Source organism: Eumetopias jubatus, unplaced genomic scaffold (assembly GCF_037043125.1).
Source record: "Eumetopias jubatus isolate StellerSeaLion01/CBP00866 unplaced genomic scaffold, mEumJub1_p1.0 scaffold_12, whole genome shotgun sequence".
In the NCBI taxonomy this organism is placed as follows: domain Eukaryota; kingdom Metazoa; phylum Chordata; class Mammalia; order Carnivora; family Otariidae; genus Eumetopias; species Eumetopias jubatus.
In genome coordinates, this window is record NW_028274818.1 from 70,439,772 (window position 1) to 70,460,720 (window position 20,949).

Below are 20,949 nucleotides of genomic sequence, written 5' to 3' on the forward strand. Positions count from 1 at the left end.
GATGCTCCCCTTCAAGCTTTGCTGTGGTCCTTCCTGGGGAGATCGCGGCTCTGCGGGGGTCTGGCCACCCGGGTGCAGAATGCAGGCCGGAGCTGTGCTTCTCGATTAAAAGTGAGGGAAGGATACCCCGTCAGTGACCCACCCTGCCTTTCTTCAGGTAAATTAGTTCATTCCCTTCTCGCTAGGCCAACCTTCTTGTTCTACATTGGAGGTCTTGGTGTTGGAGGTGTTGGAGGTCTCCTGAAATCCTTGATGAACAATCTCTGACTGTTGTGGTCACTTCCTGCTTTCCACAGTTGGTGCTGTGTAGCCCACATGTGCTGTGTGTGCACTGTGTGCGTGTGTGCGCACGTTGGGGCAGGGGCACGAGCGCATGCTTTACAGCTGACACTTGGTGTGTTTACCTGAGGCGCAGCGGGACCCTGGCAGGTCTTGATGGAGGGCTGATGAGCTGGGGGGCTGTGATTGAACAGTGTATGTGGGGGGGGGTGTGGGAGCCCAGCACGGGTCTCTGCTCTGCAGTGTATCTGCCGTCTTCCCTGCCTTCCGCTGCACATGTCTGATGACCCAGCTCAGCACAGAGAGGCTGTCATGACCTAGAGGGATGGGGCGGGGGACTGGCTGAAGCCCCACTGGGGATGCAGGAACTCCAACGATGTCATGGAGGCTTTGTCATCCCGTGTGCGGGTTGGTGACATGCTGTGCTTACTGCCTCCTGCTTCAGACAGCTCTCAGAGACGAGAGTGCCACCCCCACCACCCACTCCAGCTGGGACAGGTCTGGAAAGACTCAGATGGGCCAGGCCTATCCCAGACCCTTCCTGTGGCCGGCGGTGTGGGTCGTGGCCCCCACGACAGGGCGAATGCCTGTAGTGATGTCATCCTTGACATCCTCTTACTCTGTTTTGAGTAAGCCGGTCACCGACGTTTCGTTTTACTTCTTCTGTCTGTGGTTCCTGCCCTACAGCCGCCTGGCCAGCATCCTGTGCTTACTTCTCACCACGTAGATAATTGCTAAAGGTTCATCTGCATCCAGAGCACCACAGGAGTGCTAGGATGCAAAGAAGTCCCCCTTAAGGGTTGACAGTCTGATTAGAGAAATGCAGCAGGAACATAAAAGGTGGTGCTGTCAGGAAGCCTGTGCTAACAAATGCCACAAGAATTCAGAAGGCAGCATAGTCTGAGAATCACCAGACCCAGAGTCTGGTCCCAGGCTGGCGAGCGCACACCTGTCTGGGTTTGCTGCCCTGCTGTGCAGGGGAGCTGAGGGACGGAGAGGCCGTCTGCTCCGTCATGGTTCTGATCAGGGGCTGAGGGGGGACCTGTGGGGGAGGGCGCACCCAGAGGAGGGCATTCAAAACACCTTTTTATGTTCTTTATTTTTATAACAGTGAAGCTTTAATTCTTAGATTTCTTATACTTTAACTTTTCACTTTAAAACCATTTCAGACTTGGAAAAAGTTGCAGAAAAAGTACAAAGAATTCCATGTTCACATAACCTCAGTGTTACCAGCACAGTGAGGAGATTTGACGTGGATACTGTAGCATTTACTGACCTGTGGGCCTTACTCAGGTTTAGCTGGTGTTCCCACTGATGTCCTTTCTAGATCAGGGTCCCACATTGCATTCGGTGGTCCTGACTCCTGAGCCCTCCACACGCATACAGGCCCTCAGTCTGCCTCCTTTCTTCCGTCTCTTAAGACCTTAACACCTTTTTTTTTTTAATTTAAATTCAGTTTAGTTAACCTATACTGTATTACTAGTTTCAGGAATAGAAGTTAGTGATGTGTCATTTGCATAGGACACCCAGTGCTCATTCCATCGTGTACCCTCCTTAGTGCCCATCACCCAGTTACCCCATCCCCCCCACCTCCCTTCCAGCAACCCCGTTTCCTAGAGTTAAGAGTCTCTTACACTTTATCTCCGTCTCTGATTTCATCTTATTTTTCCTTTCCTCCCCCTACATTCATCTGTTTTCTTAAATTCCACATGTGAGTGGAATTTTGGGACAATATGGGACAATATGATAATTGTCTTTTTCTGACTGACTTATTTCGCTTAGCATAATACTCTCTAGTTCTATCCACGGCATTGCATGTGGCAAGATTTTGTTCTTTTTGATGGCTGCATAATATCCCATTGTATATATAGATCACATCTTCTTTATCCATTCATTTGTTGATGGACGTCTGGGCTCTTAGTGTGGCTGTTGTGGACATTGCTGCTATGAACATTGGGGTGCATGTGCCCCTTTGGATCACTACATTTGTATCTTTGGGGTAAATACCCAGTAGTGCAATTGCTGGGTCATAGGGTAGCTCTGTTTTTTTGTGTTTTTTTTTAAAGATTTCATGTATTTATTTGACACAGAGAGACAGTGAGAGAGGGAACACAAGCAGGGGGAGAGGCTTCCCGCCAAGCAGGGAGCCCGATCTGGGACTTGATCCCAGGACCCCGGGACCATGACCCAAGCTTAAGGCAGACGCTTAACGACTGAGCCACCCAGGCACCCGGGTAGCTCTATTTTTAATACTGTTTTCCAGAGTGGCTGCACCAGCTTGCGTTCCCACCAACAGCGTAACAGGGTTCCCCTTTGTCCGCATCCTCGACAACAATTGTTGTTTTCTAAGTTGTTAATTTTAACCATTCTGACAGGTGTGAGGTGGTATCTCATTGTGGTTTTGATTTGTATTTCCCTGATGCCGAGTGATTTTGAGCATTTTTTCATGTAAGACCTTGACATTTTTGAAGACTCCTGGTCTGTTAGGTTGTGGAATGCTCTCAGTTTGGGCATCTCTGAGGTTACCTCATAATTAAATGTACATTTTGCATTTTTGTCAAGAATCCCACAGGAGTGCCAGGCTGGTCCTGGGCGCATCTGTCCAGAGCGCATGATGTGCTCCATCCTGTTTGGTGGTGTGAACCTTGATTATTGCGTTCAGGTGGCACCTGCTGGGTCCTGTACTGACTAGTCTTTTTTTTTTTTTCTTTTTACTTTGAGACTATGTAAATGCCCTTTTTTTCATTCCTTTCTCCACTAACTTTAGCAACCATGCCACTTTTTACTTGAAATAACTATGATTACACTGTTTGCCTAATGGTGATTTTTTGACCGTCCTTCTTTCTACACTTATTAGAGATCTCCTGCAAGAAAAAGCTCTCCCTTCTCCCTCATTTAGGTACGAATGTAATGATTTATTTTTATCTGTGTGGACTCAAGGACATGTAGCCTATTCTATGTCACAATCTGTTCCTATCCCTGTTGGTTTTGTTGCCCAAATTGTTGCAGGTTTGGGAGCCTCTTCAGGTTGGCTCCTGTCATGTTCGAGCACTTGCATACTTTCCAGCACAGCAAGATACTCCAGACTCACTGGTACTTTTCCTGCTCCCATCTCTTCAAGGCACCCTGGTTCCTTCTGCGAAGTGGGATTTAGAAGCCAAGAAAGGGGTACTGGGGGTGCTTGCGCTGCTGGGCTGCTGTCATCTCTGGGTCCTCCCCAGGACTCCTGTCTTGGCTTCAATGAAGTATCAGCAGCTCCCACACAGCGCTGGTGGTGACTGTTCTCTGGAACACCACTTTCATTCTGAAAATGCCAGAAAATCTCAGCTCCTACGAGGAGATGTTGAAGGAAGGGACAGCCCATAGATGTGTCGTTCTCTTACTAAGTGTTCATATTTGCTGTCCCTGTGAATATAGGATAGGTTTCGTTTGATCGAAGCAGTGAGGATGTTTCTGAATAGTTGACGTATTGTTTTAAGTCCAGGTATAGAGCACCCTCAGCTCCTCCGTCCTTGTAGTGTGTGTTGTGTATCCCCATGATTGTCTTCACCGAGCGGTCGTCTTTCCTGGTCTCTCGGCCCTTCCGTCTGAGGGATGAGCGTTGTGTTCTCCTACTCCAGGGCTCTTGCCTCTTTGGTCTCCTATCCCTGAGTTTCCACTGCTGCTTTGTCCGTTATTTGAGTTAAAACCTGAGGTTCTAGGGAGGTGAGGTTGAATTTCATGTACAAAGAATAGCCGTGAAGGACGTTTGCTTGACCACAGTGGTCTCCTTTTCCCTTTCTCTTTTCTCGGGAAGTGTCTGTGTTGTACAGAAGACTGCCTTGTTGTAACCTCTGTGCTTTTAATGTGGACTTCATTTTCCAGCATGGGAAAGACTTTGAAGCCATTCAGAACAACATTGCCCTCAAGTACAAGAAGAAAGGCAAACCAGCAAGCATGGTGAAGAACAAAGAGCAGGTCCGGCATTTCTACTACCGCACGTGGCACAAGATCACCAAGTACATTGACTTTGATAACGGTGAGTGTGCTTGGGCACAGTTGGCTGCTGGTCAGGAGCTGGTTCCCACAAACCCATAAGACACACCCTCTGGCATTGTTCTCACCCGGCCACATGGCCAGGGATACCGTGCCTCGTGGCGCTTTGGCTGGTGGTATGCCCAGGCATCGTTGGTTAAGCTGAATGGTGAGGAAGCTGCGTGTATTTTTAAGGTCCCTGGGTGCCTGGGCATCTTGGTCCCTGGCTCGCTCTGGGCCCATGTCCCGTGCTGGGAGGGTAGGGCCCCCCGGTTGACCAGGAGAGGGCGGGCCACGGGTGCGGGCCGGCCAGAATAGGACCCCCTCGGTGCCCACCCTTCTTTCCCAAGTGGGGGCTCCTTGGGGTGAGGGTGGGGTAGGGCCGGTGTGTGGTGGGCCAGGGGGAGGGCCAGCGGGAGGGCTAGCTTTCTCAGGGCTCTTGTCTGCGTTTGAAGCCAGGCTCAAGTAGTCCCGTGTTCGGTTCACATGTCTGGGTCAGCGCTCAGAGCAGCGTTTCCGACCAGCCTCTTTGTTCCTAGGGGAGGCTCCACGTGTCACACCTGCCTCTCTGTCATCACTTCACCTTTCTTGATGTCGCTCTTCGTTTCTATAGTTTCACTCGTAGCTCGGTCATTCTGGACATTTGCTTCTACCAGCTTCACTCATTTCTGACTCTCCTGTTAAAATAGTCTAAGTTCTGATGTAGAACAGTTGTGGTGGCTATGGTCTGTCGCTCGCGCTTTGAATCTTTGCCGCCATGAGCCCTCGGTGTCAGCCCTGATGGATGACCGCCCGTATTTCCTGTGGGCATACTTGGCCCATTTGGGGAGTCCCGGCCATGTGTGTGCCAGCGACCCCTCCAGGCTGACCCATCCAGCTCTCCTCCCTGGCTCTCCCACGGGTCAGCATTCCGGGACATGGAGTTCTTCCTTTGGCCTGAGAAAGGCCCAGAGAGCACGATTCAAGCAGTCTCCTTCTGTAAAGGGTCAGATGGTAAATATTTTGGGCTTTGGGGTTTGCAGTCTATTAAAGATGTTTGTAGACAAAAGCAGATGAATGTTGCTGTGTTCCAGAAACAGTTCCTTCACAAAAAGAGGCTATGGGCTGTGTTTGGCCTGTGAGCTATAGTTTGCTAACCCCTGCCCTACAGAAATCCTTCCTTGCTGCCACTGGCCAGTGTGGGAGCCCTTGGGGACAGAGCTCCCGAGCTCCAGACAGTCACAGTTGTTACATGACCCTGTCACCTGAATGTACTTACCTCCAAATCTCTGTGGACATCTGTCACCAGTCTAGTTGGTTGTACCTCAGAGCTTTTCGGGTCTGTCCTCACTGCCTGGTCCCTGTTGGTCCTGTTCCAGATCATTGCTGTTCTCCCATGGCCCAGTCCCACCGTTCGAACCTGCCCCTCACATCACGAGATCCCCACCAGGTGTGCCTCTGCCGGGCTGCCCCCTGCCTCAGCCCCTCCCGCAGCCCCGCCAGGTACTCTCATGCTGACCTGCAGGCCGGCGGCAGTGGGGTCTCCACCATCCTGGTACCTGCACTCCTGCTCACCTTCCTAGACCGAGTGCCTGTGCTGTTCTCCTGGAAATTCCTGCCTGAATCCTTCCCTGCCCCTCCTGCTCTCTGAGTGTGGGCTGCCTCTGTGCCTGTGGCTGAGCACATCCCCCGCAGGGCAGACGAGAAAACCCAGGCGCAGCTGTGCAGGCCCTCACCGGAGCTCACCGAGATGGTCAGTGGGGGAGCCGAGATCCCCCTTCTTCCCAGACGCCCTCCGCCATGTGCTCAGCGCAGGTCCTCACCCCTCCCGCGATCGCCAGCTTGCAGGCCACTTTTCACGCCCCTGTGGGGTTTCTCTCTGCTTCCTGTTGAGTGTCCTTTTGTTGAGTGATGTCACTACAGGTGAATAAGTTTTTACTTTTCTTTTTGGACTGGCAGGTCACTTCTGGTGGTTTTAAATAATGCGCTTGTGGACATCCCTGTTCACAGAGCACTTTCCTTCAGAAGCACTTTCTTCAAGTAAATTACAGGATTGAGATCAGTTTCGTTATGTCTCGTTGTGAGCATCTCGTCGTGAGTGCTAATTGTCCTCTCTGAGGATGAGCATCAGGCCTGCTGGCCTGTCGAGCACACCCCACCTGTGGCCAGTCTGTCTTCACGGCAGGACCCCGTGTGCAGTGCCTTCATTCTGCTGAGTTTATGGCCCCACCGAGCTGCTCTCTGGCCAGCATGATGCTCTTGTTTCCACGAGTCCTTTCCAGGTCCCTTTCCGGCTTGAGCACCTTCCACTGGCTACCTCGAGTGGTGTCCTTCCGGTCCTTGCAGGGGACACGTGTCTCAGTGTTTACAACACATAATCGAAGCCACCTGGGAGGAGGGAGGGCTCAGCACCCCAGGCCAGTCCCTCCAGCTTCAGGGGCCTCCAGCCCAGCCTGGCGCCTCCATGGGGAAAGTAGATCAGGAAAAAACAGTGGGTCCGGCACCTTGGGACAGCATATCCGTTGATGTGGATTGCCATTCTTTCTGGAGACCTGTGGAAATGGGCTGTTGATTGCCATGCTTTGGGGACCATCCCTAGGTCATACTTGGGAGATTTTTTGCTGATACTCTGTTGTTTATTGGCTTTTGGGGTTCATATGAGCATTAACAGGAGAATCTCTGCAGGCCTGGGTGTGTGGCAGCCAGTCAGCCACATTTTGTTCTTTACCGGCGTGTCACCACGCCATCCGTGTACCTGCTGGCTGTGCGTGTCCTTAGTTAACTATGCTTCTCAGATTACGAGTTTATTTGAAAACATCAACACTGGTCCAGATCCTGGCGAATCTAAGACTTAATAACATCTGTGGTCTTCACAAACCCCTTCCCTGCCTTCCGCAGTGGCCCATGTCCCCACTGTCCTTCACCTGACCTGTGCGCTTCTTGGTGGCTCTGGGTTTAGCGTCTGCCTTCGGTTCAGGTCATGATCCCGGGATCCTGGGATTGAGCTCCATGTCGGCATCCTGCTCGGCGGGGAGCCTGCTTGAGGATTCCCTCTCGCCCTCTGTCCCTTCCCCTACATTCCCCTCCTCCACCCGATACATAAATAACATCTTTAAAAAAAAATAGTGACCCCATGAGAAGAGCCTTCTTTCTGTTGAGCTGATAGTTCCAACAAAGTTACTTTTTTTTTTCAGGTTTTATTTATTTATTTATTTGTCAGAGAGAGAGAGGGAACACAAGCAGGGGGAGTGGGAGAGGGAGAAGCAGGCTCTCTGTTGAGCAGGGAGACCGATGGGGGGCTCGATCCCAGGACCCTGGGACCATGACCTGAGCCGAAGGCAGACGCTAACGACTGAGCCATCCAGGCGCCCCTCCACCAAGGTTTCTAGCTGGTCCTGGTGATCTCCATGTTGGTGACAGTCAGGTGACCACATTAAGCCCGAGGGCCGCCTGCCCTTTTTGGTGTGCTGGCAGTTACCTCAGGGCTTGGCGCTGCCCAGCCGCCCTCCCCTCCTCAGCCCCTGGCAAGCTCGGATCCACTTCATGTCTCTGAGGGTTTGCCTGTTCTGGACATTTCATAGCAACAGTGTCAGTGTGTGGTCTCTACCTGAGCACCGTGTTTTCTCAGTTCATCCACTTTGTGCCAGGTGCCAGAACTCTGTTCCCTCGCATGGCTGATACCATCCCACTCTGTGTTCCGTGCTTGTTATCCACTGCCTAGCAGTCTCAGAGTGTTCTGAGCAGCGGTCCCTCATGAGAGTCCCGATGAGGCCTTGGTCTTTCTCTGGAGAACCTTCAGAAGCAGTTGGTGGGATGTTAGTGGAGTCCCAGGCTCCTGGCAGCCTATGTGAGGTTCAGAACCTTCAGTTTAGATCATTCGTTCAATGATCTAATTTTCCGCTGGCTAATGTATTTTTGTTTTCCTTTCCTGGTGACTTAATCACAAGCCCTGAGTGTTAGGAGTTTGAAAAGGGCTCTCTGAGGAGAAGCCAGAGAGAGCCGTTGTGAGGACAGTGGAGGGACAGGCTGCCTGGGTCACTGCTCTGTGAGATGGTGGGGATGGCACCAGCTGTGCTGGGCCCGGGCTGGCAGATCGCACTCAGGTTTGGCTTCAGGTAACCTGGAACTCAAAGCAGTGCGGTCTTAAGCACGGAAGGATTTGTTCTCTCATGTCCAAGACCGCAGGGAGGCAGTCCAGGGCGGGCATCGGGGACCAGGTCTGTCCTGTTTCTGCTCTGCCGTCCCCTGCATGTTTGTGTCCAGGATGGCTCCAGGCAGCAGCCCTGCAGGGAAGACGGGTGGGCCAGAGGGACACATTCATCCTGAGTCAGTCTTCAGTCATGTCAGGAGCTTCTGGAAGTCTCCTGCTCGCACCAAAGGCCAGTGGCCCCGTCTAGCCACAGGGCAGGCTGGGACGTGTGCTGTTTGACCTGGATGCGTTGCTTCTTGAATGAAATGGGTCTGTTGCTGAGGAGCAGGGGGATAGTGGGTATCGGTACTTGGGATGGTGGGGGCTGCATTTCCTCTTCTGTCTGGCCCCAAGCCCTGGACCATTGGTCAGTGGTCAGATGGCCCGACAGGTCAGCTTCCTCGGTCCCGGGGCTGCTGGCCTCACACAGAGCTCGGGTGGGTCTGTGTGTGCGGAGACAGATGCTGCCACTCCACCTCCGCCTCCGTGGAAGCTGGCCACGCGGCCATCCCAGTCTCTCCCCCCGCTGTGAGGGCTCACTTCCTGGCCCCTCCCCAGTCTCTTTGACTTCTTACCTTATTTTGTAAATTTGAAAACCAGCCCCTCGTTCCCATGTGCACCTCACTCGTTTCCCTGGGGCAGTGGTCGAAACTGCAGATGAGCGGCATGAATGTCCCCTACGCTGGTCCCGTGTCGTGAGCTGGCCGACCCTGGCGTGGGTGTGTTCCCGTCGTAACGCATGGCCCTGTCTCCGTCTTTCAGTGTTCTCCCGTGGGCTGAAGAAGTCGTCGCAGGAGCTGTACGGGCTGATCTGCTACGGCGAGCTACGGAAGAAGGTCGGGGGCTGTGAGTACGGGACGCGGGCCCTGCGCTGCTTGTGGCCCCCACTGGCTGGGCCGGCCCTCCCGTCTCCACCGGTCTGTGACGCCAGGGCTCTTTTCCCTCCGACTGGAATCTTGGAGACATTTTGGGGCCAGTGGGTTGAAGAGCACCCTGGCCTCCACATACCTGCACCTTCACTTAGGCTTCCGTGTTGCTGACACTGGTCACCTCGAGTGCCCCCACCCCACGCATGCACGTTCTCCTGCTCGGCATCCTAGCAGGGCCCTGACCCGTCATCCTGTGTCTCCTGAGCTCAGGCACCCATAATCCTGTTATCAAACAGGCACCGCGGTCTTACCGAGTTCCTGTCTGTGTTTCCAGAACACCCAGCACCCAGTCCAGTCACACAGGTCGGGGCGCTGGCCAGGGTGCGGGCTGGGGATGTGGTCCTGCTTGTACCTTTGGCCCCCCTTGGAGCTGTTGATGGGAACAGCTTCGCCTTTGGTCTTGCATGACATCGGTTACTTAGAAGGGTCTGGGTCCCTCCCTGTAGGTCCCTCTGCTTGTTTCCTTGTAACCAGATTCTCATTAGATGTAGAAATGCTCTGGCCTTCTGGGGGCCCTGAGCGTCCAGTGGCTTACCTCGCCTCCTCGTGCGGCCCCAGTCGAGGGGCACCCTTGTGTCTGCAGGAGCCACTGGCTGCCCTCCCACAGTGGAAGGGTGCTCACCCAGAGGGCCACTCCAGAGGCCCAGTGAGACCATGTGAGAAGGTTGGAAACTATCTCCTCCCTGGTCACCCAGCACGCCACCATTCAGGGGGCAGCGGGGCGGGGGTGTGGAAGCAGCAGAGGGCCAGGGAGGATGGGCGTTCGTGGTTCGTGGACTGTGCTGTACACGCCCGCCTAAAAACCAGACAGGTGGCCTGGCTCCCTGACCCTGTCCTCCCCATGATCTGAGCACTTCTTTGTCACCTGCTGGCTTGTCCTGGGGTGCTCCCGAATGTGCCGTACGGGGCACCGACTGCTCCCGGCCACTGCAGTGGTGACCCGTCCTTCGTCCCTGCCACGTCCAGGTCTCAGCCCGCGCTCCCCCAGCCCATCTGAGTCCTTGTGAGGCTGGCCTGGCTCCCTTACCTTGGTGGCTTGCCATTGCCCCCCTTTCCTCCCCGGGCAGCCCTGGGACCCCGGCCCCAGGGGCCTTTGCACTTGGACCTCTGCCCCTCTTCCTGCTGCCCTGCAGCTCAGCTGACCCCATCCTGTTGGTGACATCTCCCCAGTCCCTCTTGTCCCAGCCACATGTCACATGTTCTCTCGCCCATGCACGTGCACACACCCCTGAGGTCCCATCTGAGCTCTTAGTGCCTTCCACCCCCCATGGGGCTTGTCTGCCTGAGCCCTGCCTGCCCCCCACCCATGGATCCACTCACTGGAATGCTGCTCTGTCGTTTTGTGAATCTTTGCAGGGAAGGGACAGGCTTCGAGGTGCAGCCTTCAGCAGAGTGCCATGGGTGCTGTGGCCTCTCATGACTGCTTGTGGGTAGGCGTTTCTGGGCTGTACAGAAATCGTGGTCAGAGCATGCTTTTATTTAAGTTGCCTTTCCTAACTGAGGTCTCTGGACACACGTGAGTCCTGAAACAGTGGACGTCCCTGAGACTCGGACACTTGCACCATGTGTCCAGCATCGGGGCCGCTGCTGTGCTGGGTGGCGTCCCTGGGGCTGAGGAGCCTCCATTTTGATGAAAACAAGTGTCCGTATAAGGCTCCTTGGCTATTAGGTGGCAGGTTTGCCCTCAGGACTGGGTCTTACACCCACAGCTTATTCCTCCTGCCACTGCAGCCCGGTGTGGTGCGACCTGGTGTGGGGATGGGGTGCGGGGAGACAGCAGCCGTCTCCAGTCCTCACCTGTGTGTTCAGGTGGTTTTTCTCTGAAGGCTGGTTCCTTGGATGGTGCCCATCGCATGCCTCAAACCCTCTAATTGCAGTGTCTCCACCCCCCGGGCCTTTGGTCTGTCCGGCCTGCCAGGCACAGGACCGATGGCTCCTCCCTCTCTTTTGCCCATTATTTTCTGCTTCCCCTTTGATCTCTGCTCACATGCCCAGGGACCTCAGGACAGGCTGGCCTCCGGGCGGCGCATTTGGTCCCGCAGACCCTGCCTCCCCCACAGGAACATCTGCCGCGGCTGCTGTGGCCTGTGCGTGTCTGGGGCAGGTCAGCAAGCGAGGCTGTGCACCCGCTGCTTCCCCTTCTGGCCCAGAGGCCCATCTCCGTCTGGGCAGCGGCCCTGCAGCCTGTGGGACTTGCCTTGCGGTTTCTCGTCATGTGTCTCTCTCAGATGCTTCATCTGTAAAGCTTTACATTGTCTTCATTCTCCAAAGGTGTTTTTGCGGGATGTAGAGCTCTGATTCAGTGGTTTTTCCTTTCTTCACTGTAAACATGTTGCTCCCGCGTCTCCGGCCTGCGCGGTTTCTGGGGAGAGGCTGCTGGCTGTTGTGTCTTCGTGCCTCTGGAAGGAATGCATTACTTTTCTCTTCTGCTTTGAGTATTTTGTCCTTGTCTTGGTTTTCGGCCTGGCTGTATGTTTGTGGCTTATTGTTTCTTCCCCTAAAAGTATAGAAGAGTTTAAAGAATTTTGCAATGACCCCCAAACATCCACCATGTACCAGGTTACTCAGTTTTCCTGCACATCTAATTTTTTTTTTCTTGCACATCTTGAGGATAGCCCTAACACTGGGAGGGGGCAGAGGAACATGACATCAGCTCCAGTGAAGGCGCAGGGTCTTGGTTCATCATCCACCCACCTGGGAACCCGGAGATCCAGAGCAGACCTAGGCAGGCCCACAGATAGCATGAGCCCAGCAGGAGAAGCATGCGTGGTGGTGACCCTGAGGGGAGTCTCTGAGCTCTGCGGCTAGGGAGGGGCAGAGGCTCAGTGTGGCAGGGGCCAGGGGGGAGGGATCAGCTGTGTGGAGGCAGGTAGCAGTTCCCCGGAAGAGTCCGGGTGCATGGACGCGCAGGGGGGGACGGCGCCCTCAGCCCAGGCTTTGTGGGAGGAGCTACAGCTGAAGGAGGGGTTGTGTTCTGGAAGACCTCGCATCTTCTATAAAGGAGGTGCGATGTTTGCTTCCTACATTGAAGATAATTACCTGATAACAATCTGGGAATATTCACCGGTTTTGTTCCTAAGAGCTTCATGGTCACATTTATTTGCTTTTCCATTTAAAGGTATGGATGACAAGAATGCGACGAAGTTGAATGAGCTCATTCAGGCCGGGTAAGTGGGGCTTACCTTGTGGAGCACACTCTTGCTTTGGGACACTTGTGGGCTTCTCTGAAGCCCAGACCTGGAGGCTCATGGTTTTCTTCCCTTTTCTCAACGAGGTCCGTAAGGTGCCAAACTCCCCAGAGTTCAAGCAGATTACCGCTCGGAGCCCTGGGAGAGCAGGGGGACCGCGCCCGGGCTGCTCCCCATCTCATTCCTGCGGGTCCCCTGGCAGGGTGACAGCACCCACTCAGCCCTCGCCGCCTCTCGTTCCCGCCCCGTCCCCACGCCCTCTGCCGGAGCAGGCCCTCGTTCCCGCCTTCTTGTTGCCCTTCTGGTCCTGTTCCTGCACTGCGCCCACTGAGGCTCCGCGCCCCTTGAGCCAAGGCCGGGTGTGACGGCGTCTGGATTCAAGGTTCTCCCGCTTGCTCTGCCCTGACCGCAGTGACCGTTCCTGCGGCAGAGATGGCCTGTGACACGTGCCTTGTGCCCCATTCTTCTATTGTCCCAATGGAACTTTGGTTCGCCCCCTGGCCCCCATTTCAGAGTTGGCCCTCGAGGCCTCCTTCACCCTGTCAGCTTCTCTAGTTGGTCCCCGGCCTCCCGCCAGGTGTCTGGCTCTAGGCGTGGCTCTCCAGCCCTGTAATCGCCCGCTCTTCTCTCCTCCCACCCCGCTCTTGGGACCGTCCCGATGCCGTCCTTAGCTTTGCGCCCCTCTGTGCTCTCCTTGGGCTGTGTGAACGCTCCCCAAGGCCTCTGTTACCTTTTCTGGGTGAGGGATCCCAGATCTAACTTGTCCCCCATTTCTGGCCCCGATTTAGAAATCCCATCACGTCATAGACCTCTACTATGTCCCAGCTGGAAGCCTCCAGCAGCTCTTCCTGGGAAGGCCCCCTGACCTCACACTCTCAGGGTCCCTTTTGGCCGGGTCCCGCTTCTCTCCCGTCAGCCCTTTGCTGTTCTTGTTTGGTCCCCCAGCCACGCTGCTGCACTGCCCAGACCTTCCCCTGTTCCACGGTTTGCGGGTTCCATGAGTGCGGCTTTCTCCCCTGCTCCCCTCCTGCGTGGCCCTCGTCGATGGCTGCTGTGTCCCTCCCATCCATCTCACCAGAGCTCACGTACTCTCCCCGGATCTCTGCTCCTTGTCCTAGGTGGACCTACCGGCCCTCCCCAGGCCCCTCCTGATCGAAGGCAACATCTGCAGGGCATGGCCTTCTTGCATCTCTGGTCGCTTTTCTCCCTCAGCCTGGTGTTAGATGGCCTGCACACCCCCGTCCCTCAGGCGTGAGCTCCTGACAGCTGGGGCTGGCTGTGTGGTTTCTGCTCTGGCTCCGTCCACCGTCTTCCCTTACAGATGCTCCTGTTGGGTTCCCGGGGTTGACTTCTGTGAACTGCCCCCGTTTGGAAGCAGGCGTGGTGGTAACGAGGATGCGTGTATCAGCGCCATGTGAAAAGAGCAGTGACTCACCCCATCTGCCAGGGGAGCAGGCAGCCTTCACCACTGTGTCTTTGGGCAGGTGGAGCCTCCTGGAGGTGTGTGGATAAGCTCAAGAGCAAGTGACTCATTGTCACGGCATCCCGCCCCCCACTCACCTGTTGCAGCCTCAGCGTCTTGCCTTCTTCCCACCCTCACGCAGGCCCTGCGGTTGTGGGGTCGAAGCTTAGTTTGCGGGCTCTCTGGGTGACTTGCATGTCTCTGGGGCAACTTTGTAGAGAAGGTGGAGGGTCCTTGGCGGAAGCGGTTTCTGGCATTAGTGTCTCCCCCACTGGCGAGAGAGCTGCCCCATGAGTTGGAGCACTTTCCCTGGATGCGATTTGGGGGGAGTCTTCTTCACCTTTTATTTCACTTGCCCCGGACTGGTTCTTTGTGCTCAAGGGCGTCGGGGACTGGTTTGATGGAAAAACCGGGAGTTTGCTTGGCTTTGTCTTAGTCTCATTGTGAGAGGCAGCACGAAGAGGAGGTGGCCTCCTGGGTTTCTGGAAGGACACGTGGGTCTGTCTCACGGTTGATCTGGTGTGGGGAAGGTGTGCTGGTAAGTGTGGAAGTGTCCTCATGGTCGGTTTTAGGGGCTGGTAGAGATTGGAGAGGCCCTGAGCTGGGGGCCAAAGGGATGTGTAAACTCCCACATACCGCCATGTCCCCACAGTCTCAGCGAGGAGCCATCCTTGTAAAACCCAGAAGTGATGTGACTGTTAGGATGGTTCTGAACAAGCAAGGATCAGGGAGGACCATCTACACCTCCTGTTTGCTTTGAATATTTAGTACCGTGCTCTTGGGATATTCCGTGACCAGTAAACATCCATGTGTCTAGACCGATAGGATCAGCGATCAGGTGACTGTGTGGGGGACCAGAAAGAACGTTTCCATGCCACATTCCCCACAGTTGCTGTAGATACCCGGACTGCAATAACTCCTCTGTCCCTCGGCTATGGGCCGCACACAGGGACTTCTGAAGAGGGCCACGTGGGGAGGCAGGAAGGGGCCAGACAGACTTGACCTCAGCCCTACAGCATCAAAGTCGAGGCCAACAGTGGCAGGTCTGGTTGAGAGCATGGGGAGGCGCCTGTTCTCCTGACACGAATCCATAGACGTGGGGTTGCAGCCAGAGTCACATTGCAGTTCTTTCCCTGGCTGCCCCGGTGTGTAACAGCCGTGCGGGAGAACTCACAGGGCCTACGTGCCCGCTCTTCAGACCCCCCCAGATCATGAAGGGGGATAAGTGTTACTGCTTGTGCCACCCTGCGTGGGTCAGGGTAAGGAGGAAGGCAGACAGGAGTGGTATCGTTTCTCATAATCGTGGGTGGAGAAGTCTCAGAGTATTGTCCGCAAAGGTGTTTGCAAACAGCGGGAGTGCAGTGTGAGTGTCCTCTGACCCCACAGTCCCGCTTCTGGGAAGGCATTACGCCAGTGGCGAACCACCTTTGTAAGGGTGCACATCCCAGTGTCACTCATGCTGGCAGGGCGTGGCACAGAGAGAAGCCTATTCTTGGCGGGATGTGGGGGCTCTGTTCTTCTTGGAAGCGAGACAGGGTGTGTGTGTGGCTGCGTGGCCACAGCAGGGCGGCTCAGTGCGTAGTTCCCGCCCACCTCACACCAGGGCTCTCTGGGGGTGGCAGGTGTGTGGGCCACCCCCGTTCTTCACACCGATCTTCTATTTGAGTATCTAACAAGCATGTTTTTGTCCTTTTAGAGAAGTTCCACGCTGGGAAAGGGTATTCTTTTTTATTAGTTTTAAGCTGCTGTGATCACTTTTGCCCTGTGTGGCTTTATTTATGAAAATGCATGTATCTGTATTTCTGGCAGCAGAAATAATGACGCTTGTGGCTTAAGTCTTAAGGCCTCCTGATGAGTGGGTGCTGTCGCTGCCTGGTGGCAAAATTGTGTAGGAGCCTTTGGAGGGTCGTGGGGTGAGGGAGACGCCAGTGCTGGCCCTGAGACCTCAGGTGCGGGACAGCTGGAAGCTAGCTCCAGCACAGAGCCCGAAGCGGGCTCGAGAAGTGTCCACACAGAGGCTGGGTGCCCTCGGCTTCTGCTTCCCTGCTCCTTCCTCCAGCCTCATGTCTGTTGCGGGCTGGGGGCCGGCCCTCATGTCTGTCGCAGGCTGGGGGCTCTTGTCTCTCGCAAGCTGGGGGCCAGCCCTCATGTCTGCCACAGGCTGGGGCCTCATGTCTGTCGCGGGCTGGGGGCCGGCCCTCATGTCTGTCGCGGGCTCGGGGCTCATGTCTGTCGCGGGCTGGGGGCTCGGGACAGTTGCCGAGATGCAGCCGTGGGTGCAGGCTGCGTGCCCTGCTGGGACTAGGGTTTCTGACTGCCATAGCCGTCTGCCGCCCCACCCGGGACACTCCCTCCCTTCCCCGGGTGACGGGCTCTTCCTTGGACGCTGCCCCAGCCCTGAGCCTCCGCAGAGTCTGTGGGTTGTGTGTCTCTCACGTGTGACCGGGCAGCCCTGCACTCCCTCGGGCGCTGTGGGCGCTTACCTGCCAGGCCTCGGACCAGCCCATGGCTCCGGAACGGCCGGGGGCTGGGGCCTGGTCAGTTAGGGCTCTAGGGAGCCCCTCCCAGACCAGGTGGAGAAGCTCGGTGACGCCGTATACAGGCCGCTCCTGTGTTTGCTTTGACCAGTGCATCTGAGAAGCACGGTGGTCACTCTTCCAGTCTTCCAGAAAAATTCATCGTGAATTTCAAGTGTCAGAAAGGTAGAAACAGCAATATAACAGACCCTATCTCCCCTTCACCTGGATTTAACCAAGGGAGGAGCCACCCGAAGTGGGTGCTCATGTGCACCAGTTCTGGGGGCTCAGGGAGGGCGGTCCTGTGTGCGTGTGCGTGCATGCGTGTGTTTGTGTGTGCATGGTGTTACTTGTCCTGTTGTGCTTTAATTTCTCTTTCTCCCCTGCTAGACTGGGGACTTGTCTGGTCTGCGGTACGGGCCGCTGTCCATAATGAGCTGTGAGCAGGTGCCTTCGGTACGTGTGTGTGCACGGCAGGACAGGATATAACAGTAGGACACAGCATCCTGCGTCCGCCGTTACAGGCTCCTGCAGGATAGTGTCCCTGCCCCGGGAGTCCCCCGTGCTACTCCTCCTCCCCAACAATGTCTGCATAGGTGCCTTTTCCAGAATGTCACTGAGAGGGCATCACCCAGCAGACAACCTTTTCACATGGCCTGTCATTTCCCATTCCGAGTTTGAGGAGGTGCACGAGGCAGATTTGGCCGGTTCTGTCACCCCCAGACTCCCTCGTGCTGCCCCTTCGCGCTCCCTGCTTAGGGCCAGCCGCGGCAACCCCTCAGCTGCTCTGTGTGCCTGTCGCCCTGCCTCTCCCAGAATGCCTTCCACATGGGGTCACACCACGGGTGGCCTTCTGAGGTTGGCATTCTCCACACAGTGGTGTTTATCCGTCCCCCAGTGAGGAACACGGGCTGTTCCACAGAAGGAGCCACTCTAAACCTCCAGGTGTTCGTGTTTCGTGTCACCCGGGCAGATCGGCAGGTGAGCGCATGCCGGCTTCGTAGGGAGCTGCCGTCAGCTTTCCAGAGAGAGTTCCAGTCACTGCACACGCTCTCCACGCTCGGCACTCAGTCTGTTTTGAGCCACCCTCGTGGGTGGGAGGTGGTATCTCTTGGTGGTGTCGGTCTGCATTTCCCTGGTGACTGGCCACATTGAGCATCTTTCTTGTGCATTTCGCCCATCTGTCTCTGGTGACTCCTGCTCAAATCTTGTGCCTGTTTCCTTATCAGTGAGTTGAGAAAGTTCTTGAAGTGCTGTAGACACCAGTCTTCTGTTGGATAGGCGATCAGCAGTGTGTTCTCCTGGCCTCTGGCTTGTCCTGCTTTCCTAGTGCCTGTCGCAGGGTGGAGGTGCTCAGTCTGACTTCAGCATCACTTCCAGGAACTCTTTGTCTACCTCCAAATCACGGTGATGCTCCGTGTCACCTTGTGAAAGTTTTAGGGTTTGATATTTCCCTCTGTCATCTACGACGTGCAGTTCATGCTGCGGTTCGTTTTTGTGGCCTGTGGGCCTCTGTTGAAAGTCCTGTCCTTCCTCCACTGGTGCTTTTGCACCCTTGTGTGAGCCAGCGGGCCGTACTCTGTGGGTCTGTCCCCAGGTTTCTCTCCTGTTCCACTGATGGATGTTTACAGTCTTCCACCAGCCAATACTTGTTTCCAAGAACAAAGCCAGTGGCCCATAAAGGTGAAGCAGAGTTGGGGGAAGTCAGTATGGTGCCCGTGGAAAACAGCTCCTGTATTTAGGGCCGTGGAGGATTGATTCAGCTAACTTCTCGTCCATCCTTCCTCAGTGAACTGTGAATGTCCTTTCTTTGTAGAGCTATAGGATTCGGGAGCAGAAGGACTGAGGGGAGCCCTGAGGTCACCTCTCACTACGACGGTCGCAAGCCAGCAGCATAGAGTTAGCAAAGGCTTACTGGGCTCGTCACGTGACTTTGCAGAAAGGAGAAAAGACCTCTCGTAGTAGAAAGGAAAGCCAGACTCCCGTGCGCATAGAGGAACTAGCCTGTTGCCTGTTTTGTCAAAGCAGCAACAGTGGGGGCGTTGCATGCAGTCCTCTGTGTGACCCTCGATCAGAGGTCAAAGTGTGAGCCTTTTGCAGACGGTGCCTCTTAAAGCCCCGTGCACTGGGGGCGCCTGGCCTGGCAGTCGTCCTGCTGTGGCTCAGCTCCAGGGCGGGCTTGAGGACTGTGGCCAGGCCCACGAGGCCTTCTGTCTGCAAGCAAGAGCAGGGCTTTGCCTCGGCAGGCTCTAGCCTCAGGACACTCGTAGGAAGGACTTCCATTTGGGAGAAAAGGAAAGGGATTGTGATTTCAGGATGTCTTCTGGTCATACAAAAGGGGCTGCTCAATTTCACTTAAAAAAAAAAAAAGCTAAAAAAAAAGGAAGTCACAAAAGAGCAGTTTAACGGAAAACGTAATTATCACAAACACAGGTGCCCGGTGGTGCGCGCCCCCCCACCCCCGGCCCCACTTTGTGTTTTTGGTTTGGCACAAATGCAACAACAAGTAATGGGCAGTGGGGCTCACCAGCCCCAGAGCCGTTGCCGGAGACCGGCTGGGACCGAGTCCACCTTTTTCTTTCACACCCCCACAGCAGCACTTAGCTGTCTATGTTTCTCCGGGGTTGGGGTGACTACACCTCAAGTGTTTGCTTAGTAGAGCGAGGTGCGTGTTCCACACAGACGCGACCCTCTGAACCGTGCCGCCTGACACAGTGGCGGGAGTGGGTTTCCTGGGGTTCCCTGGTCTCTTTGACAGCCTGCCCATGGCTCAGCGCTGCTCACGATGCCCGTGTCCAATTCCCTGCACAGAAGGGGCTCAGCCAGTACTTGGGTGCATGCGTGCAATGGCAGTTGCTATGGAGACGTTGCTGCTGGAATCCTGTGAGACTGGCTGCCGCAGCCTAGTCCTGCCCCACATCGCACCGCCCTGCTTGGCCTTCTAAACACCCTCTGGGGCCACGGTGAAATCTGCTGTCTAGGGGGGGTCCGAGCTGTTTCCCTTCCAAGGAGGAGGGTTGTGCGGCTTTGTTTCTTCAGAGTGAAAGTTGTGTTTGGGACTGCCCGAGGCCGGCCAGTTCCTCTGCTCTGTGCACACACCTAGGGCTTGTCTTCTCAGTGGCGCGTGGGGCCGGCCCTCCCTGCCACTGCCGTGGGCACAGTGGTCTCCAGTTTTAGGCAGTATTGCTTCAGAATGGTACGTCCTACAGCTCCGTGAGGCATACACAAATATAGTTGTGTACAAACGTACAATGGTACAAACCCTAACCCTAACATACAAGTAGACCCCAGCCACCTGTCCCCACTCCCCTCCAGAAGTAACCATGGACACAAATTTCATGTGTATCTGAATTTTTTTTCTCAGGGACTTTATATGCATAAATGTATGAATGCAAATTTAAGCATGTACATTTATATAATTTTTTTCACATGCTTGGAATCATACCACGTGCATTCTGTAACTTTATCGCTGAGGTTGTCTTAGAAACAAAATGGCTGGGACAGAGCAGCTCTCTCCTGGAGGGGTCACAACATTCCAAAAATTGGTTATAAAAGCAATATACCATGTGCTAGAGCCTTGTAGAGAATATAAACCTGCATTTATAGCTACTGGGTAGCTTGGCCAGAGCCTTTCCTGTGACTTCTCGGGGTTCCACGGAGACTTTGTAACAGAAGCGCTAGCCTGGATGCACCATTCATGACTTCTCTTCCAAGCAGAGCAAGGGCCGCAGCATCCCTCCAGGTCCCCCAGCCTTCCAGAGTTGTCGTGACTTCACTATCATTTTTCAAAACAGCCAAGCTCTCTTGAGTATATATGCAAAGCATCCCGAGTGTGTGTTGGTTTTTCCAGGGTTTTTTTGGGTTTTTTTGGTTTTGTTTTTTTTAAGATTTTTATTGATTTATTTGACAGAGAATGAGAGAGGGGGGAACACAAGCAGGGGCAGAGAGAGGCAGAAGCAGGTTCCCAGCTGAGCAGAGAGTCGGATGCGGGACTCAATCCCAGGACCCTGAGATCACAACCTGAGCCGAAGGCAGACGCTTCACCCACTGAGTCACTCAGGCGCCCCACCAAGTGTGTTTTTTGAAAGGAGCTCTTTTTGTGCTGTTCCGTTCATGAGTTACAGGGAAATTCTTCATTTTGTGTTATTCTAACATTATATAAGTTCTGGCCATGGCGCTGTTCACACAGAGTGTTATCCCCAGCTGTGACAGATCCGGGGCCTGCCTGAGGTGCGTTTTGGAGAGCGCGAACAAGAGGCACTGTGTCTAGGGGCTGTGAGTGGCGACTGTTCCTTGCACCCCACTGGTGTGGCTGACAGAGGGACCACAGAGAGTTGCTGATGGGGAGTGGTGGCCGCCTCAAGGGGGGCTCACACTTTCTGCTCTCGAGGGA

General features: G+C 54.9%; 1 protein-coding gene across 2 annotated transcripts in view; it reads left to right on the plus strand.

Annotated features, from left to right (window-relative positions):
* The window catches only part of CRAMP1 (cramped chromatin regulator 1), a 57,366-nt gene that overhangs the window by 14,587 nt on the left and 21,830 nt on the right, over positions 1-20,949 (plus strand). For both annotated transcript variants that reach the window (XM_088017271.1, XM_088017272.1), the window contains exons 4-6: positions 4,144-4,297; positions 9,224-9,307; positions 12,509-12,557. In XM_088017271.1, coding sequence (XP_087873397.1) covers positions 4,144-4,297; positions 9,224-9,307; positions 12,509-12,557 — 287 coding nt within the window. The remainder of the gene's footprint in view (positions 1-4,143; positions 4,298-9,223; positions 9,308-12,508; positions 12,558-20,949) is intronic.